This window comes from Sorghum bicolor, chromosome 9, assembly GCF_000003195.3.
Source record: "Sorghum bicolor cultivar BTx623 chromosome 9, Sorghum_bicolor_NCBIv3, whole genome shotgun sequence".
NCBI lineage: Eukaryota > Viridiplantae > Streptophyta > Magnoliopsida > Poales > Poaceae > Sorghum > Sorghum bicolor.
The window spans coordinates 45,886,515-45,901,351 of record NC_012878.2 but is presented as its reverse complement, the minus strand read 5'-3'; the positions used below and the strand labels follow the sequence as shown (position 1 = coordinate 45,901,351).

Sequence of the window (14,837 nt, the reverse complement as noted above, 5' to 3'; positions counted from 1 at the left end):
TCCACCCTCTTAATACAAGTTATCCACGTCATGTTAAGTTCTATTTCAATATGCAAGACATCCACATCATCTTCCACTAACAACCATATCATGTCACTAACTTCCAACCTCTTGATACAAGTTATCCACGTCATCTGAAGTTCTATCTCAACATGCAAGACATCTACATCATCTTCCACTAGTAGCCATGTCATGCCACTAACTTTCCAACGTTGCCGTACCACTAACTTTCAACCTCTCAATGAAAACTATTCACGTCGTCTCAAGTTCTATCTCGACATGTAATACATCCACGTCATCTTTCACTAATAGCCATGTCATGCCACTAACTTTCATCCTTTTAATGCAAGCTATCAGCATCATCTCAAGTTCTATCTCAACATGCAAGACATTCGCATCATGTTACACTAACTATCCATATTATCTTTCACTAATAGACATGTCATGACACTAACTTTTAATCTCCTAGTACAAGTTATCAATGTCATATCTAAATTTTATTTTAATTTTTTTACAATCTCCACAGCAACATACGGAGCATCTTCTAGGATAGTTGAGTGCGACCTTCTACTGTTGCACCCAGTTTGGCATCGATATATGCTATTTTTAGACACACTTCCTGTTCAGTTAATCTCGCACCAAAAACGGACCTCTAGCCCTTGTCGCTGCTTCTTTACAGGTGCGTGTCAAAAGTTACTTGTAATTTAGTGACTGATACATTTATTTTTGGATCCCTTTCTTTTTTTTCTTTTCTATTTATTTTAGTGAATATTATAAATTTATACTCCCTCCATCCCAAATTGTAAGTCACTCCAAGAATCTTGGAGAGTCAAAGTATTTTCACGTTTGACCAAAATTATAGAGTGAAATACTAAGATTTGTAAAGTAAAGTGAGTATACTATGAAAATATAATTAAGAAAGAATCTAATGATATTTAGTTGGTATTATAATAATAATTATTTTATCATATAAATTTGGTCAAACTTTGAAAAGTTTGACTCTCAAAGATTCTTGGAATGACTTACAATTTGGGATGGAGGGAGTAATATATATTTAAGATATTAAACAAATAAAATAAAAACAAAAATAATTGGAAAGATTTAGATCCACTACAAATTTGGTTTGAATTTTTTTCATATGATGTCATTTGAATAATTCGAAAAATATGAATTTCACAGCCATTAATCTTAAAATAACATTTTTGGGCCCTAAATGATTTAAATAAAAAAGTTGAACTACAAAAAGTTGCATATCCCTTGGAATACTATGACTTTGGTACGGTTTAGGTCATTATCCATCTGAGCTACATCCAAACACTGAAAAAAATGAATTTCAAAATCTAAAAACTTAAAACAGAATTTTTAGGTACTAAATGGTTTCAAATGAAAAAATAGTCAAATATAAAGTTGCATATCCCTTCAAGTACAAAAAATATTGAATTCAAAAGTATGAAAAACTTAAATAACTTTTTGGGACATAAATCATTTCAAATGAAAAAGTAGTCAACTATAAAGTTGTAGATCTCTTTGAATACTAGAACTCTGATAAGGTTTATCTTCATACAACTAGAGATTTGGAAAAGCTATAAAATTTAATGTACCGCATCTATTTTTTTAGATTGGCCAAATAGCCAACGACCTCTTGAAATGCCTCTAGTTTAGAGGCAGTTGGAAAGCTTAACGGCCACTAAGAATTCTCAGCTTGCTAATTACCTCTAAAAATGCTTAGCTTGCTAACTACCTCTAAAAATCTATTCTAAAGGCGGGAATACTAAAAACTCTTTGTTTGAGGCATATCTTGCTAGAGATGTGTGTAAAAAATGGATTGTTGTAGTGAGAAGACAACACAAAAGGTAACATGGTCTTAGAGCTTGTTTCCACCAGTGTCCTCAAGGCTAGGAGAAGCACTTCCCACGACTACCGCCTTCGCTCACAATAAGTTCCATGACACCCTCCCACACACTATCAAACCTTCGTGTCATTGTTGATGGTTCACCATGATGAACTTCTTTTTATTAACTATCCATGTGTTTAGTTTTAGGACAATGTGGCTTCGGTTGGGTTGAAGCTAGTTTTTTAGGTTGGGTTTGAACCGATCTCGCGGTTAGACAGTGTGTTGCCCTGCTCTAGCGGACAACGCCCCGCGCCGTTTTGCCCTGCTCTAGTGGAAAGTGCCCAACCCATGCATCCGACTGTCGCGCCTCAGGCAGCCTCGTGCACGACCGACCGCCGCCTCCTCGAGCTCCTGCGCCTACTGCCACCTCCCCAAGTGCCCACGCCGGCTAGTCGGCCTTGCACCATGTGGGTCAAGGTCGTCCCCTTGAATTGAGGGGATCATTCCAACTTGCATATGAGGGTATATTTCCTTCTAGGTCCGACCCAAATCCGCACGGCTCGTCAACCAAACACATCTCCATCTGGGTTGAACCCGGGATATCCCAATCTAACCCTCAAACCAAACATACAGTATAGGAGTCGATGCACATCTTTATATAGACTCTCCTCCACTCCATGCATCGACATCCTCTAGCAAAAAGAATAGAATCATGAGATGCCATCTCTTCTGACTCATTTTCCTACACTTATTGGAGATGGTTTCAGAAGAGGGAACTAGGGCTAGGCAATTTGATCAAACTCACAGGTTGATTGGTTTTATTACTTTATTTTGTGCACTTCTACAAGAGAATTGATTTTTTTATAAAACCAAAAACCTCACAATTCGTTGCATTGTCACCTTCCTAGACTCGTTTTTCGGTTGCACTAAAGTTGCTCGCACCTCCACTAGTGGTCCCCTTGCTCGCCACGTACAACATTATTGCCGAGTGGTCACTAAGTCTTGAGGTTGGGTGTGACATGCTGCCGTTGTGTCTCTATTCTAGCAATGTTGCTCCCCATGCTCTCAAAAAGCGTCATCGTTGAGTCACTGCCAAGGCTTGAGGCTTGACCGAATGGATCGCCTGCTAGTCGATGAACTCGTTAATGCACTTGCTGACATGCCGCCGCTGATGCGTCTCTACCAAGCATTGAGCCACTGGTATAGGGTTAGGTTTTGGAGGAAGAAATTAAAGGAGGCAGCTAGTGGCTTAGTAGATGGGGAATTAGAGTAAGGTAGTCTTGTGCCCAAAAGAGAATTGAAGTAAGGTAGTCTTGTGCCCAAAAACTGAGTTGGGCTATGCGATGGCTACCTTACTACAGTACCTTTGGCCCTCCAACTATTGGTATATAATTGTTCCGTTTAATATAATGTCACCAAGAATCTGACTTAAAAAACGAATATTGATATCAACATAAAGCTGAACAACTGACACTCAATTTAGTGGTTGATATTCGAGGAAAAAATACCAACGATAGATGGGATCTAGCTTAAAGAGAACATGCATTCATCATCATCGCCCTCTTATTTTGCATCTGTCAAGATGCAACCTCTATCAAGATGGTCCTTTAGCCAAGAAAAATTGTTGCATCCAAGATCAAAATTGTTGTACCAATAAAATTGATCCATCATTATATTAAAGAAATTTTAAACTATTATAGAAATAAGGGTTCTTCTCCTTGTTAACGGTTATCGCCTCCATTCCCTTTTATCTGGCGTGAGTGGAGAGATTTCAGATACAAAGACAGTCGTGGAAATGTGTTAAACCCTCCGTATTATTCCCTACTTAGGGAGGGCTTTCTCCATGATGTTTATGTGAGCAGCGCGTTGGTGGACATGTACTAAAATACAACAGTGAGTGCATTAAACAGCCATGCATGCATATACATGCAACCATTGTGCTCCGTTTTTTCACTAGGCCTAGTAATGACTAGTCCCCTTTTACTTTAGCTAGCGCCTGTTATTGTGGCCAAACCAAAAATTGCTTGCACGCCATATAAAAGGGAATGGAGGGAGTAGCATTTAAGATTGGTTTACAATGGTGCATATTTGAATTACTATTCAAGTCCTCGTAAATGCTCCATGTATTATATTTTCATGTGTTTTATATATCTTATGAAACAACTCCAGAGTACTAAAACTTGTGGAGCTAGTATGTTTTGAATTTAAGAACATGTTATTCTGTATATGTATTTGCATATGTATGAACATTATAGTTATACAATTAAATTGTGTTGTTTACCAATTATCAATTATTAATTATAGCATACATATACATACCGGTTCAATATATTTTTGACCAATTTGACTTAACCGGTCTAAAACAAATATAGATGGATAGTTCAATCGGTTCTAAACGATTAGACCAGTGAACCGACGACCTCGCCAGTCCGATCCTAATAACTTGGGTGGCCAGGATCATTTAACCGTTGTTCTAGCTCTGTATTTGCTACTCTTAAGCCTACCACAAAACAATTTTTTTCTAGAGCATGGAAGAGCGGGAACAGGACTGGTCAACCAAAACAAAGGGACATGTCCCAACTCCCAACTCCCAAGTCCCATATTTCAACCTCCCGCGTTCACGAATGAGCGGAGTATAGGCGACGAGTGGGCATGTCCCATTCCAGCTCCCTCCACCACTTCCTCCGCCACGTTTCCATCCCCCCAGACCCGCACCTCCTCCCCACCGCGTTCAAGTCATGCCCGACGCTGCCTCTCGCCCGCGCTCTCCACGCCGCCGCCGAGGTCACCGGCCTCGTGCGGGACCCCTTCGTCGCCTCCTCGCTCCTGCACGCCTACCTCCGCCTCGGCGCCACGGTCGACGCCCGCGCCGTGTTCGACGGAATGCCGCCCCCGCAGAGGACCGTCGTCGGTTGGAGCGCGCTGGTCGCGGCGCACGCGGCGCGCGGGGACGCCGGAGGCGCCTGGCGCCTGCTCGAGGAGATGCGGCGGGACGGCGGCGTGGAGCCGAACGTCATCACCTGGAACGGGCTCGTGTCTGGGCTCAACCGCAGCGGGCGTGCCCGGGACGCGGTCGTGGCGCTGGTGAGGATGCACGGGGAAGGGCTCCTCCGTCCTGACGCCACGGGCGTCTCGTGCGCTCTCTCCGCCGTTGGGGACGTCGGTTTGGTTTCGGTAGGCGAACAGCTGCACGGGTACGCAGTGAAGGCAGGCTGCAGGCTGGATGCCTGTGTGGTCACCGCCCTCATCGATATGTATGGGAAGTGCGGGCGGGCTGCGGAGATTGTTCAGGTGTTTGATGAGTCAAGCCACATGGATGTTGCTTCTTGCAATGCCCTCATCGCGGGGCTATCTCGGAACACGCAAGTCTCTGAGGCACTAAGGTTGTTCAGGGAGTTTGTTGGCCGGGGACTCGAGCTGAATGTCGTGTCCTGGACCTCGATTGTTGCTTGTTGTGTCCAGAATGGTAAGGATTTGGAAGCTGTGGAACTTTTCAGGGAGATGCAGGCACAAGGGATCGAACCAAACTCTGTCACGATCCCTTGTGTGCTGCCAGCGTTTGCCAATGTTGCAGCTCTGACGCATGGGAGGTCAGCGCACAGTTTTGCTCTCAGGAAAGGTTTTCTCCATGATGTTTATGTGAGCAGTGCGTTGGTGGACATGTATGCAAAGTGCGGCAGGGTTAAGGATGCGAGAACAATATTTGACGCAATGCCATCTCGGAATGTGGTGTCATGGAATGCGATGATCGGTGGCTATGCTATGCATGGAGAGGCCGTGAATGCAGTTCGGTTGTTTCACTCAATGCTGCTGTGCAAACAGAAGCCTGACATGGTCACCTTCACCTGCGTGCTTGCTGCTTGCACCCAAGCTGGACTGACAGAGGAAGGGCGTCACTATTTCAAAAAAATGCATGCTGAATATGGTGTTTCTCCGAGGATGGAACATTATGCATGTATGGTTACTCTTGTAGGACGTGCTGGCAAGCTTGATGAGGCATATGATCTCATAAGTGATATGCCATTTGAGCCAGATGGCTGTATTTGGGGTTCGTTATTAGGCTCTTGCCGGGTTCATGGCAATGTGGATCTGGCTGAGGTTGCAGCAGAAAAGCTCTTTCATCTAGAGCCAGAAAATGCTGGTAATTATGTCCTGCTTTCTAACATTTATGCTTCTAAGAAAATGTGGGATGGAGTTAATAGGGTCAGAGAGATGATGAAGGATGTAGGCTTGAAGAAGGAAAAGGGCTGTAGCTGGATCGAGATCAAGAACAAGGTCCATATGTTGTTGGCTGGTGATGATTCACACCCTATGATGACTGCGATAATTGAGAAACTAAAGCAGCTTAATATTCAGATGAGGAAGCTGGGCTTTGTACCAAGCACAGATTTTGTGCTACATGATGTGGAGGAACAAGAGAAAGATGATATCCTTGCTGTTCACAGTGAGAAGCTAGCTGTCGCTTTGGGACTCATAAGCACTAGCCCAGGAACAACCCTTCGGGTGATAAAGAACCTCCGAATTTGTGGAGACTGCCATGAGGCAATGAAATTTATATCATCCTTTGAGGGGAGGGAGATATCTGTTAGAGATACCAACAGGTTCCATCACTTTAGGGGTGGAAAATGTTCCTGTGGGGATTATTGGTGACTCTGCTTTCCTGCAATACTATTTGCACAACAACTTGATGATGATGGCGATGGAACATAGCATTCATTTCTGGATTTTTTTCCATAAGGTAATTGTTTAACTATGCAATCAGGCCTGACTTCACATGTCAAAAGGAAGAAGAAAATCTGATATCAGGACTTATACATTATGCATTGGAGAGGGGAAAAAGTACTAATGCATTATGCAACAACAGCTGCTGTGTAGTGTCTTCAGCTGGCTATTTCAAATTTATCTATCAGATATTTTCATCCCAATATATATTTGTTTCCTAGGCAGTTCTGTATTTTTGCAACTACACATGTATGATGGCCAGTTCTTTAGTTAGTAGTTCTTTAGCCAGTTCTGTATTTTTGCAACTACCTTATGATTTTATGATTTGCTATGATAGCATGGTATAATTTCTTACATACAAAGTGATTAGTTATCATATGATATTATACTAGGTCCAACTCTCCAAAAACATTTGATATGATAGCATGGTATAATTCCTTACATATGAAGTGATTAGTTATCATATGATATTTTACTAGGTCCAACTCTCCAAAAACATTTAATATGGAATTCAGCACATTTATTATCTTAATGTCATAAATATGTTCTAATTTGAGATTCACCACAATAATTGCTGCTAGTGATCAAGTCATTTCCTAACAAAACCACTTGTCACATCAGTCTACACAAAGTAGCCGGCAATCGTATCAAGTCATTTCCAAACACATTTAGTTGATTTTGCTAGTGTTAAGGTGTGAATGCGAGGTTTTTAATTCTACCAGTATCCAGCTTTCGACGTGGGGCCCACTTATATACCTAGCCGCATTTATCTAAATAAAGTAGCAGGCAATCATACTGAATCACCTCCAACAAACTTTAGTCAAATTCACTAAATTTTTAAGGTATGAACACGAGGTGGTAATTCTAGATCCATCTTTCGACGTGAGGCCCATGTATATATCTAATCACACTAGTCAGCACAAAAATCATACTAACTCATTTCTAACAAACTTAAATCAATTTTAAATTTTAAGGTGTAGACGCGAGCTTTTAAATTCTAAAGTCCAGCCTTTGACATAGAATCAACATGTAGTTATAATGTTTTTGTTATTATTGGATCATACTAGATGGATTTGGACTTAAGAGCAATTTGATTGGATTGGACTTGACATTAATCATTTCGTATTAGGGTAGGTTTGGATATGGATTTGTAATCCATGCTACCTCTAGTTGGAGGCCAGCAGGAAAAAAAAAGATTCTTGTGTGAGTTGGCGTGAGTTGGTGCGAGTGTGTGGGCTTGCCTTTTGGCTGACCTGGGGTGTGTTGTATGGGTTCTTTCCCTTTGTTCACTTCTTAATATAATGATGTGCAGCTCTCCTGCATTTTTCGAGAAAAAAAAGGATTCTTCTACTTCCTCAGCTTGTGGACTGAGGAATTTTGCTCAAGTATGTTTGAAGGGGATTGTATAATTGGAGGCATTGGTTCTATAAGGGCTGAGGGAATAGATTTTTGGCCGGTTCAAATTTTGAGATTCAGTGAAAGGTAAATATTTATCATTCAAAGAGAAAAGTATTATATAATGGAGGAGAATTTTATATTTTAGGGGAGTTTTCTATTTGATACTCAAGAATTATACCCCTTGGTAACTTTATTTTGTGATATCGCAGGAGCAAACAGGAGGTCCATCACCGTGAATATCCTTAGCCTGTGTGATGTAAATATATCCAAAGAAAACTAAAATACTTCAGGAATCAAGAGCATTTGACATAACAAGAACACTAACATGCTTTTTTTAAAATCTATTTCTTATTTTAAATAGAACATTGGAATTAGAAATGAATTTACTATTTATGCCGTTGGCTTTAACAGTGACCATGATTTAGGTGCTGAGTAAGGCACACTATTGCTAGAAGATACAGAACCATTTATCAATATCCAGATTGAGGTGTTGATAAGAATGTCTGAATATTTTTAGCTATTGTTGTTTTTATTTCTATAGAAATGAAGTGTATGTTTACGTGTCTCTAAAAACAGACTGAATAATGTATGTCTGGAGTGAGTTTGCTGTCAATAGTAATGCATTTTTTATTTTTTTAAATGATCTTTTGACAAACTGTGGACTGAGTGCATTAGCTAAGAATAAGATTACTGATGCAGTAATGCATCTGGATATGATTGTGGTGATCTCTTAGTGGTGGATTTTGATTGCTGCCATACTGCTTTCTGGTCCATTTTATTCAGTCACTCTTCTGATTTTGATATGTGTGCAGGTCTTAATGATGGTAGCTTGGAACACTTGAACTTACTGACAGATGCAACATTACTTGTGTAATAGGATTGAATTAGAAGACTTTCTCTGTGGTCTATCTGCAGAATAGAAATTCATGTTCTGTCTTCTCTGCCAATATACATTTTTACTGCTGCAAGACAATTTGGAGGGAGACTGAAAGTGAACTTAGAGTATGTAGGCCAAGTCAATAGTAGCTGGGTACTTCCCGAGGCTTAAATTGGTTCCAACAATGCCGTGCTTCTGAAGATTTTTGAGAAAACTGGATTGGAATGGACTAACCTGAGTTATGTGGCAGATTTAAAAAGTTTCAACTACATATGAATGTTGCGATCTGTTTGCTTCCAATTTTAATTGTTGTTATATGCTGCTTTCTACTTGTCTTATTCATCTTATTCATTGTCTGCATTTTGTATGTGTGCGTCGTTTATCTGTAACTGTTTATGTGTGCATTTTGTATTCTAGATGTATAGGAAGTGTTTAAATCCAGGAGCTAAAGTTTAGGGGTGTCATATCGGGTGTTACATAGGATGTCACATTGAGTGTTTAAATAATAAAAAAATTATATATGTCCTCGGTAATTCACGGGATAAATTTATTAAGCCTAATTAATCTGTCATTTTTTTCCTGGAATACGCAGGAGAGCTGTGTATCATTGCATTAAAATAGGAGAAAAAAAGGAGGCATAAATTCCGAAGTATAAAACAAGTTCAACACTACCCCATACTCACACCAACACACGCAAAAGGAGCACTAAATACAAAAACCACCCTACAAAAGCAACCACTCCAAAAAAACCCTAGACAAAGAAAGACGACTAAAAAACACTACAAAATGCCTCTAACCACCATTGCAAACATCAACCAAACTTCTAAGGGTGCCTTTGGTTGAGCTGTGGCTTTTGGAAAAGCTGATGTGGGCTGTGGCTCTTGGAAAAGCTGCTTTTTAACGAAGTTTGAAAGTCTGTTTGGTTAGACACATGCGGCTTTTGGAAACGCTTCACTCTCTTACAAGCGGACCCCACGTGTCATAGATAGAAACTCCCTCTTCTTCAACCTCTCGGCAGGAGGGCACACCGCCCGCCTGGCCGCCTGGGGCCGCGCAGGGGAGGGGAGGGAGGTTGGGGGTTCCAGTTGCTCGTGCCGGAGGGAGGGAGGTCGGGGCGCGTCGGAGGAGAGGATTGGGGAGGGCGGCCGCCGGATGCCTGAGCCCGCGAGGCCATGTGGCGGAGTAGCCCCCCCCCCCCGCACCCGGGCCGGAGGGAGGGAGGTCGGGGCATGCCTGGAGATGCAGAAGGAGCCGCCCGCGAGGCTGCGGGGCGGAGCAGCTCCGGCCTGCGTCCGTCGTGTGGCTCGCGTCCCGGGAGGCCATAGCACGCTGGAGGGAGGGAGGTCGTGGAGCAGCGCACGCCGGAGGGAGGAGAGGAGAGGACCGGGGCGGAGCAGAGCACGCCGGAGGGAGGGATGGAGGCCAGGGAAGGAGGGGACCGGGGCAGAGCAGTGCACACTGGAGGGAGGGAGGCCACTCGCGGGCAGCGCCGACGGGAGGACTCGCAGAGGAAGACGAGAGAAAGAAAGAAAGATCGAAACGGTACGTGTGTAACCAGTGGCAGGTGGGTAATTTTTGTGACCAAAAGCAGATGAAAGTAGGGTGGAGATGCTGTGAAATTTGTACTACGTAAAATCTGCTTTTGGCTTTGGCTTTAGATGAAAGCTAACCTCTTTGGTTGGCTTTTGGCTTTTGAGGGGCAAAAGCCACAGTCAAGAGCCAAACCAAAGGGACCCTAAGTCTTCTGAGGCCTTTGGCACCGGCCAAAATCCAGAGATCAACCTCCTCACTTGCAAGGAGAAGGGTGAAAGGATCAAGATGCCCAAGAGGGGGGGGTGAATTGGGCTTCTCTAAAAATTTAAGCAACCTATAAGCTCCAATTTCACCCCTTGTGCCTAAAGTGTCCTAGAGAGCTACCGGACAAAAGTTTTGCAACCTAGTTCCAATCCTATTCTAGCAAGGCAATTCTAAGTAAGTAAAGGCACAATGTAAATGCTAGAATGTAAAGGAGTGGTGGAAGAAAATGCTCGGCGATGTTTTGCCGAGGTATCGGAGAGTCGCCACTCTCCACTAGTCCTCGTTGGAGCACCCGCGCAAGGGTCTTGCTCCCCCTTGGTCCGCGCAAGGACCAAGTGCTCTTTATGGGCTGATTCTTCGACACTCCGTCGCGGTGAATCGCCCAAAACCGCTCACAAGCTTGACACGAGCCACCCACAAGAACTCCGGGTGATCTTCGTGCCTCCAATCACCACCGAACCGTCTAGGTGATGGCGATCACCAAGAGTAACAAGCAAAGAACTCTCACTTGACCCAAACAAGGCACTAGAGAGTGGTGGATGCACACTTGACTCTTGGAACTCACTAGAGTAGGATTCTCTCAAGAAATCACTCAAAACTCAATCCCCTCTAAGCTCTTGCAACTCTCTTGCTCCACAACAAGGTTCTCTGATGTTCAAATGGGCAAGAGAACTCTCATGGCCGAGGTGGAGAAGTATAAATACCATCCACAAAGTCCAAAGGTCGGCCAACCGTTTTCCACTGAAAACGGGGTCACCGGACGCACATTATGTTGCACCGGACGCACTGCACCGAGCGTCCGGTGTGACATAACGGCTACCTGCACTTTCTCTGACAAGTCACCGGACGCTAAACTCTCAGCGTCCGGTGCAGCGTCCGGTGCTCAGGGAAACTTTACATGCTCCCTGCGCATGGGACCGGACGCTACCCGGTGCGTCCGGTGCTAGCGTCCGGTGCTCAGGGGAACGTTGCAAGCTCCCTGGGTAAGGGACCGGACGCTACCCGGTGCGTCCGGTGCTAGCGTCCGGTGCCTAACCCTAAGCACGACACTGTTCTAACGGCTAAGGACCTCACCGGACGCACTCACAGAGCGTCCGGTGCAGCGTCCGGTGCCCCTTTGGGCACCCAAACTTCGTCGAAACGCGATCGCTTCAACACGAAGTTTGCTCCTCTCGATCTAAGGACTATCTCTGAGCTGCCTAGTGCTAGGTTTACCAAGTGTGCACCACACCTAAACCTAAAGCCTTGCCTAAGTCAAGCTACTAGATCAAAGCCCCTCTTAATAGTACGGTCAAAGGAAAACAAAGTCCTAAACTACTCTTAAGTGCCCTTCTTCACCATATGGCACTTAGACCTAGTCTAGTCTCGACGATGTCCATCTATCCTTCAAAAACCGAAACGATTTCCACTATTAAGTAGGCATGTACGTCCCTGTCCATCGAGTACCTATAAACCATGTCCTTACCTATGACTTTGCCTCTGCAAAACACACGTTAGTCATAGTAATCAACAATGTCATTAATCACCGAAATCACTTAGGGGCCTAGATGCTCTTTCAATCTCCCCCTTTTTGGTGATTGATGACAACCTCGAATATGAAAAGAGTTGAGGTTTTCAAGGTGACTTGGTTTCAATAAGCATACTACAATAAGACCAACGAGATTAGTGATGCTTATATCGACCAAGTCCAATACCCTGCATCCAAATATGTGAGAGGTATACGACAGGATAAAAACACATAAGGCTCATAAAAAAAAATCGGAGTCGAAACGCGGAAGCAAAGATAATATGAGCCAAAACACATGACATTAAGATTTCACATTAAGCACAAATCATGTCTCATAACCAGAGTATCTCACACAAGTGCAATGCATAAAGATAAACATGATGCATGATGAAGTAGCACACATTAAGAGTATCTCAAAAGAATAAACTCCCTCTCTAGCTCCCCCTAACTCTATCTCTCCCTAACTCTCTCATACGCACTCTCTCCCCCTTTGGCATCAAACGCCAAAAACCTAAGAAGTCGGCGGAGGAGGCGGAGCAGAAGAGTCCCTCGGCGCGGCAACGAAGCGAGCTGCATCATCTGAAGTATCGGCCGTCGAGGCAGAGGAGGTGGAATGACCCTCTGAAGCTGCAGGTGCTGGAGAAGCGGTCCGGGTCTGCTCTGGCGCTGTCACAGGCTGTGCTGGCTGCTCAAGTCCGGCTGACGAGGCTGGCACGGACTCGGTCGCTGTAGCTGTCGTCTCTGGAACGGTAGTAGACGGTGCAAGCTGCTCGGACGACGCTACTGACGACGACAGAAGCTCTGTAGTGGTAACTGGCGCCGTAAAGACTGCAGGAGCCTGCAGAGGAGGAGGCGTAGGGTCACCAGTCAGAGCACTATAGGTGAAGCTGAGGTGCGGATCTGTCTGCGAGTCCCACACAAGCTGTGACGCTGAAGCTGACTGAGGTGTGAAGCCTGAGCGGAGAGGGGTAAACTGCGGTACCTGCTCAAAGCCTGAAGAGATAGCACCCTGAGAGACCTGGTGCTGAGGCGTCGAAAACGGCTGACTCTGAGCTGGTAGCTGGAGCGGCTGCTGAGACGGGCTCTGAGTCTGGGGCGCAAGAGTAGGTGGCCTGACAGTCGACGTGCCTGGGAGCTGGATCTGCGGTAGCTGAATCCCGGAGGCGGCCATGAGAGCGGCCATCATCGTTGTCTGCTGGGCCTGGAAAGCAAGCTGCTGCTCCTGAAAAGTGAGTAGCTGACGCTGGAGCTCATCCTGCCTGGCCTGCATGGCTGCATTGATGGCAGCCTGATCCCTGTCACGTCTCGCCTGCTCCTCAGCTGCACGGCGCTGATCTGCCCTCATCCCCTCTAGAATAGCAAGCAGGGCGGGGTCTGAAGCACTCGAAGAACCGCCTACCTCGTGGTCGTGAGCTCTGGGAGGAAGGTCAGTCACTGGCGGCTGATAGTCGTCGTCTGAACTGTCTGAGGCGAAGTCAAACTCGCCCTCTGCCTCTGCATCGGCGAATGCCCCAATAGCAATATCCTGCTGCTCCTCTGTCTCATCAACTGCTGCTGTACTGCGGGTGCCCCTAGGAGAAGGTGGGGGCACCGGCCCACGTGGAGCACGAGGAGGCGGTGCACCGCGAAGGTCGTGGTGCGCTCTCAACATCTGCCGGGGGTCGTAGTGGGGGAAGACGGTGTCTGACTCTGTCAACTCCCTCTGCAAGTGAGCTGGCAGGGGCAGTGGCCTAGCACGAAGAATAAGCAGGGTGATCCAATGTGCGTAGGGCAACTGACGCCGGCCCCTGAAGCTCTCTGAGATGGTGTCCTCTATCTCTGAGACGATAAGATCCCACAAGTCAAACTGCGTCTGGGAGATAAGGTGAGCGACGAGCCACTGCTGCATACGAGTGAATCCATCTCTGTAGCCTGTCCTGGGGAGAAGAGTCTTCCTCAACACAAAGTCGAGGATCCTGGCTGGGCGTGTCAAGTCTGCCACTGTCCTGCTGGAGCCCTCCCCAAAAGGTGCACGGAAACAGGGAGCCACGAAGTCAACTGGTGGTATCTCACCACCGTGAGGACGACGAGGGGGATCCACGTTCCCGTAGCACAGCTGGTGAATCCTGGTGGGAGAGGCTCGCAGTCCAAGCACCTCTCTAGCCCTCTGAGCTGTCACTCGGTAGTCTGTCCCCGCCAGTGCGTAGTGGATATAGGTGTGATCTGGAGAAACCCACACTGACGCGTAGAACTCTCTGACCCACTGCTCACAGTAAGTCCCGGGGAGTGCTAGTAACTCTGGAAGTCCGTGGAGGTAAGTAAAGTACTGGCGAATATCAGCTCCAACCACGTTCCCCAGTATCTCTAGGTCGATCACTCTGTGCTCCCTGAACTGAGCCTGAGAGCGAACCAGTGCCTCGTAGATGTCCTCCTGGATGACTGTGTAGAACCTGGCACCGGCTCTAGGATCCCTGGCAGCTGGAAACCAGGTGGGAAACGGAACGAACCTCAGCTGCTGGATCTCTCTGGCTGACACAAGAGAAAGATCCCTGTGGATCCTGACTGGCCTCGGGCGTGAAGCTGGTGTACCTCTCGCTGGTGTGGCACGAGCGGTGGAAGTGGACTGACCCTGTGTACCAGTCCGGGGAGTGGCCTGAGTACGAGTACGAGTCGACCTCCTCAGTGGCTGCTCCTGCTCCTGTCCCTCTGCTGGACCCTCTGCC

The 14,837-nt window shown here is 45.7% G+C and overlaps 1 protein-coding gene across 3 annotated transcripts; it reads left to right on the top strand.

The window, feature by feature from the left end:
* LOC8077661 (pentatricopeptide repeat-containing protein At1g20230) lies at positions 4,422–9,146 on the top strand. Of its 3 annotated transcripts, XM_021446993.1 has the most exons (4): positions 4,422–6,572; positions 7,869–8,038; positions 8,164–8,210; positions 8,767–9,146. In XM_021446993.1, the coding sequence occupies exon 1, from the start codon at positions 4,487–4,489 to the stop codon at positions 6,482–6,484; it is 1,998 nt and encodes a 665-aa protein (XP_021302668.1). In that variant the 5' UTR covers positions 4,422–4,486; the 3' UTR covers positions 6,485–6,572; positions 7,869–8,038; positions 8,164–8,210; positions 8,767–9,146. The 3 variants fall into 3 exon arrangements, with proteins under 3 accessions (XP_021302668.1, XP_021302669.1, XP_021302667.1); XM_021446994.1 differs by lacking the exon at positions 8,164–8,210; XM_021446992.1 differs by having other exon boundaries at positions 8,164–9,146.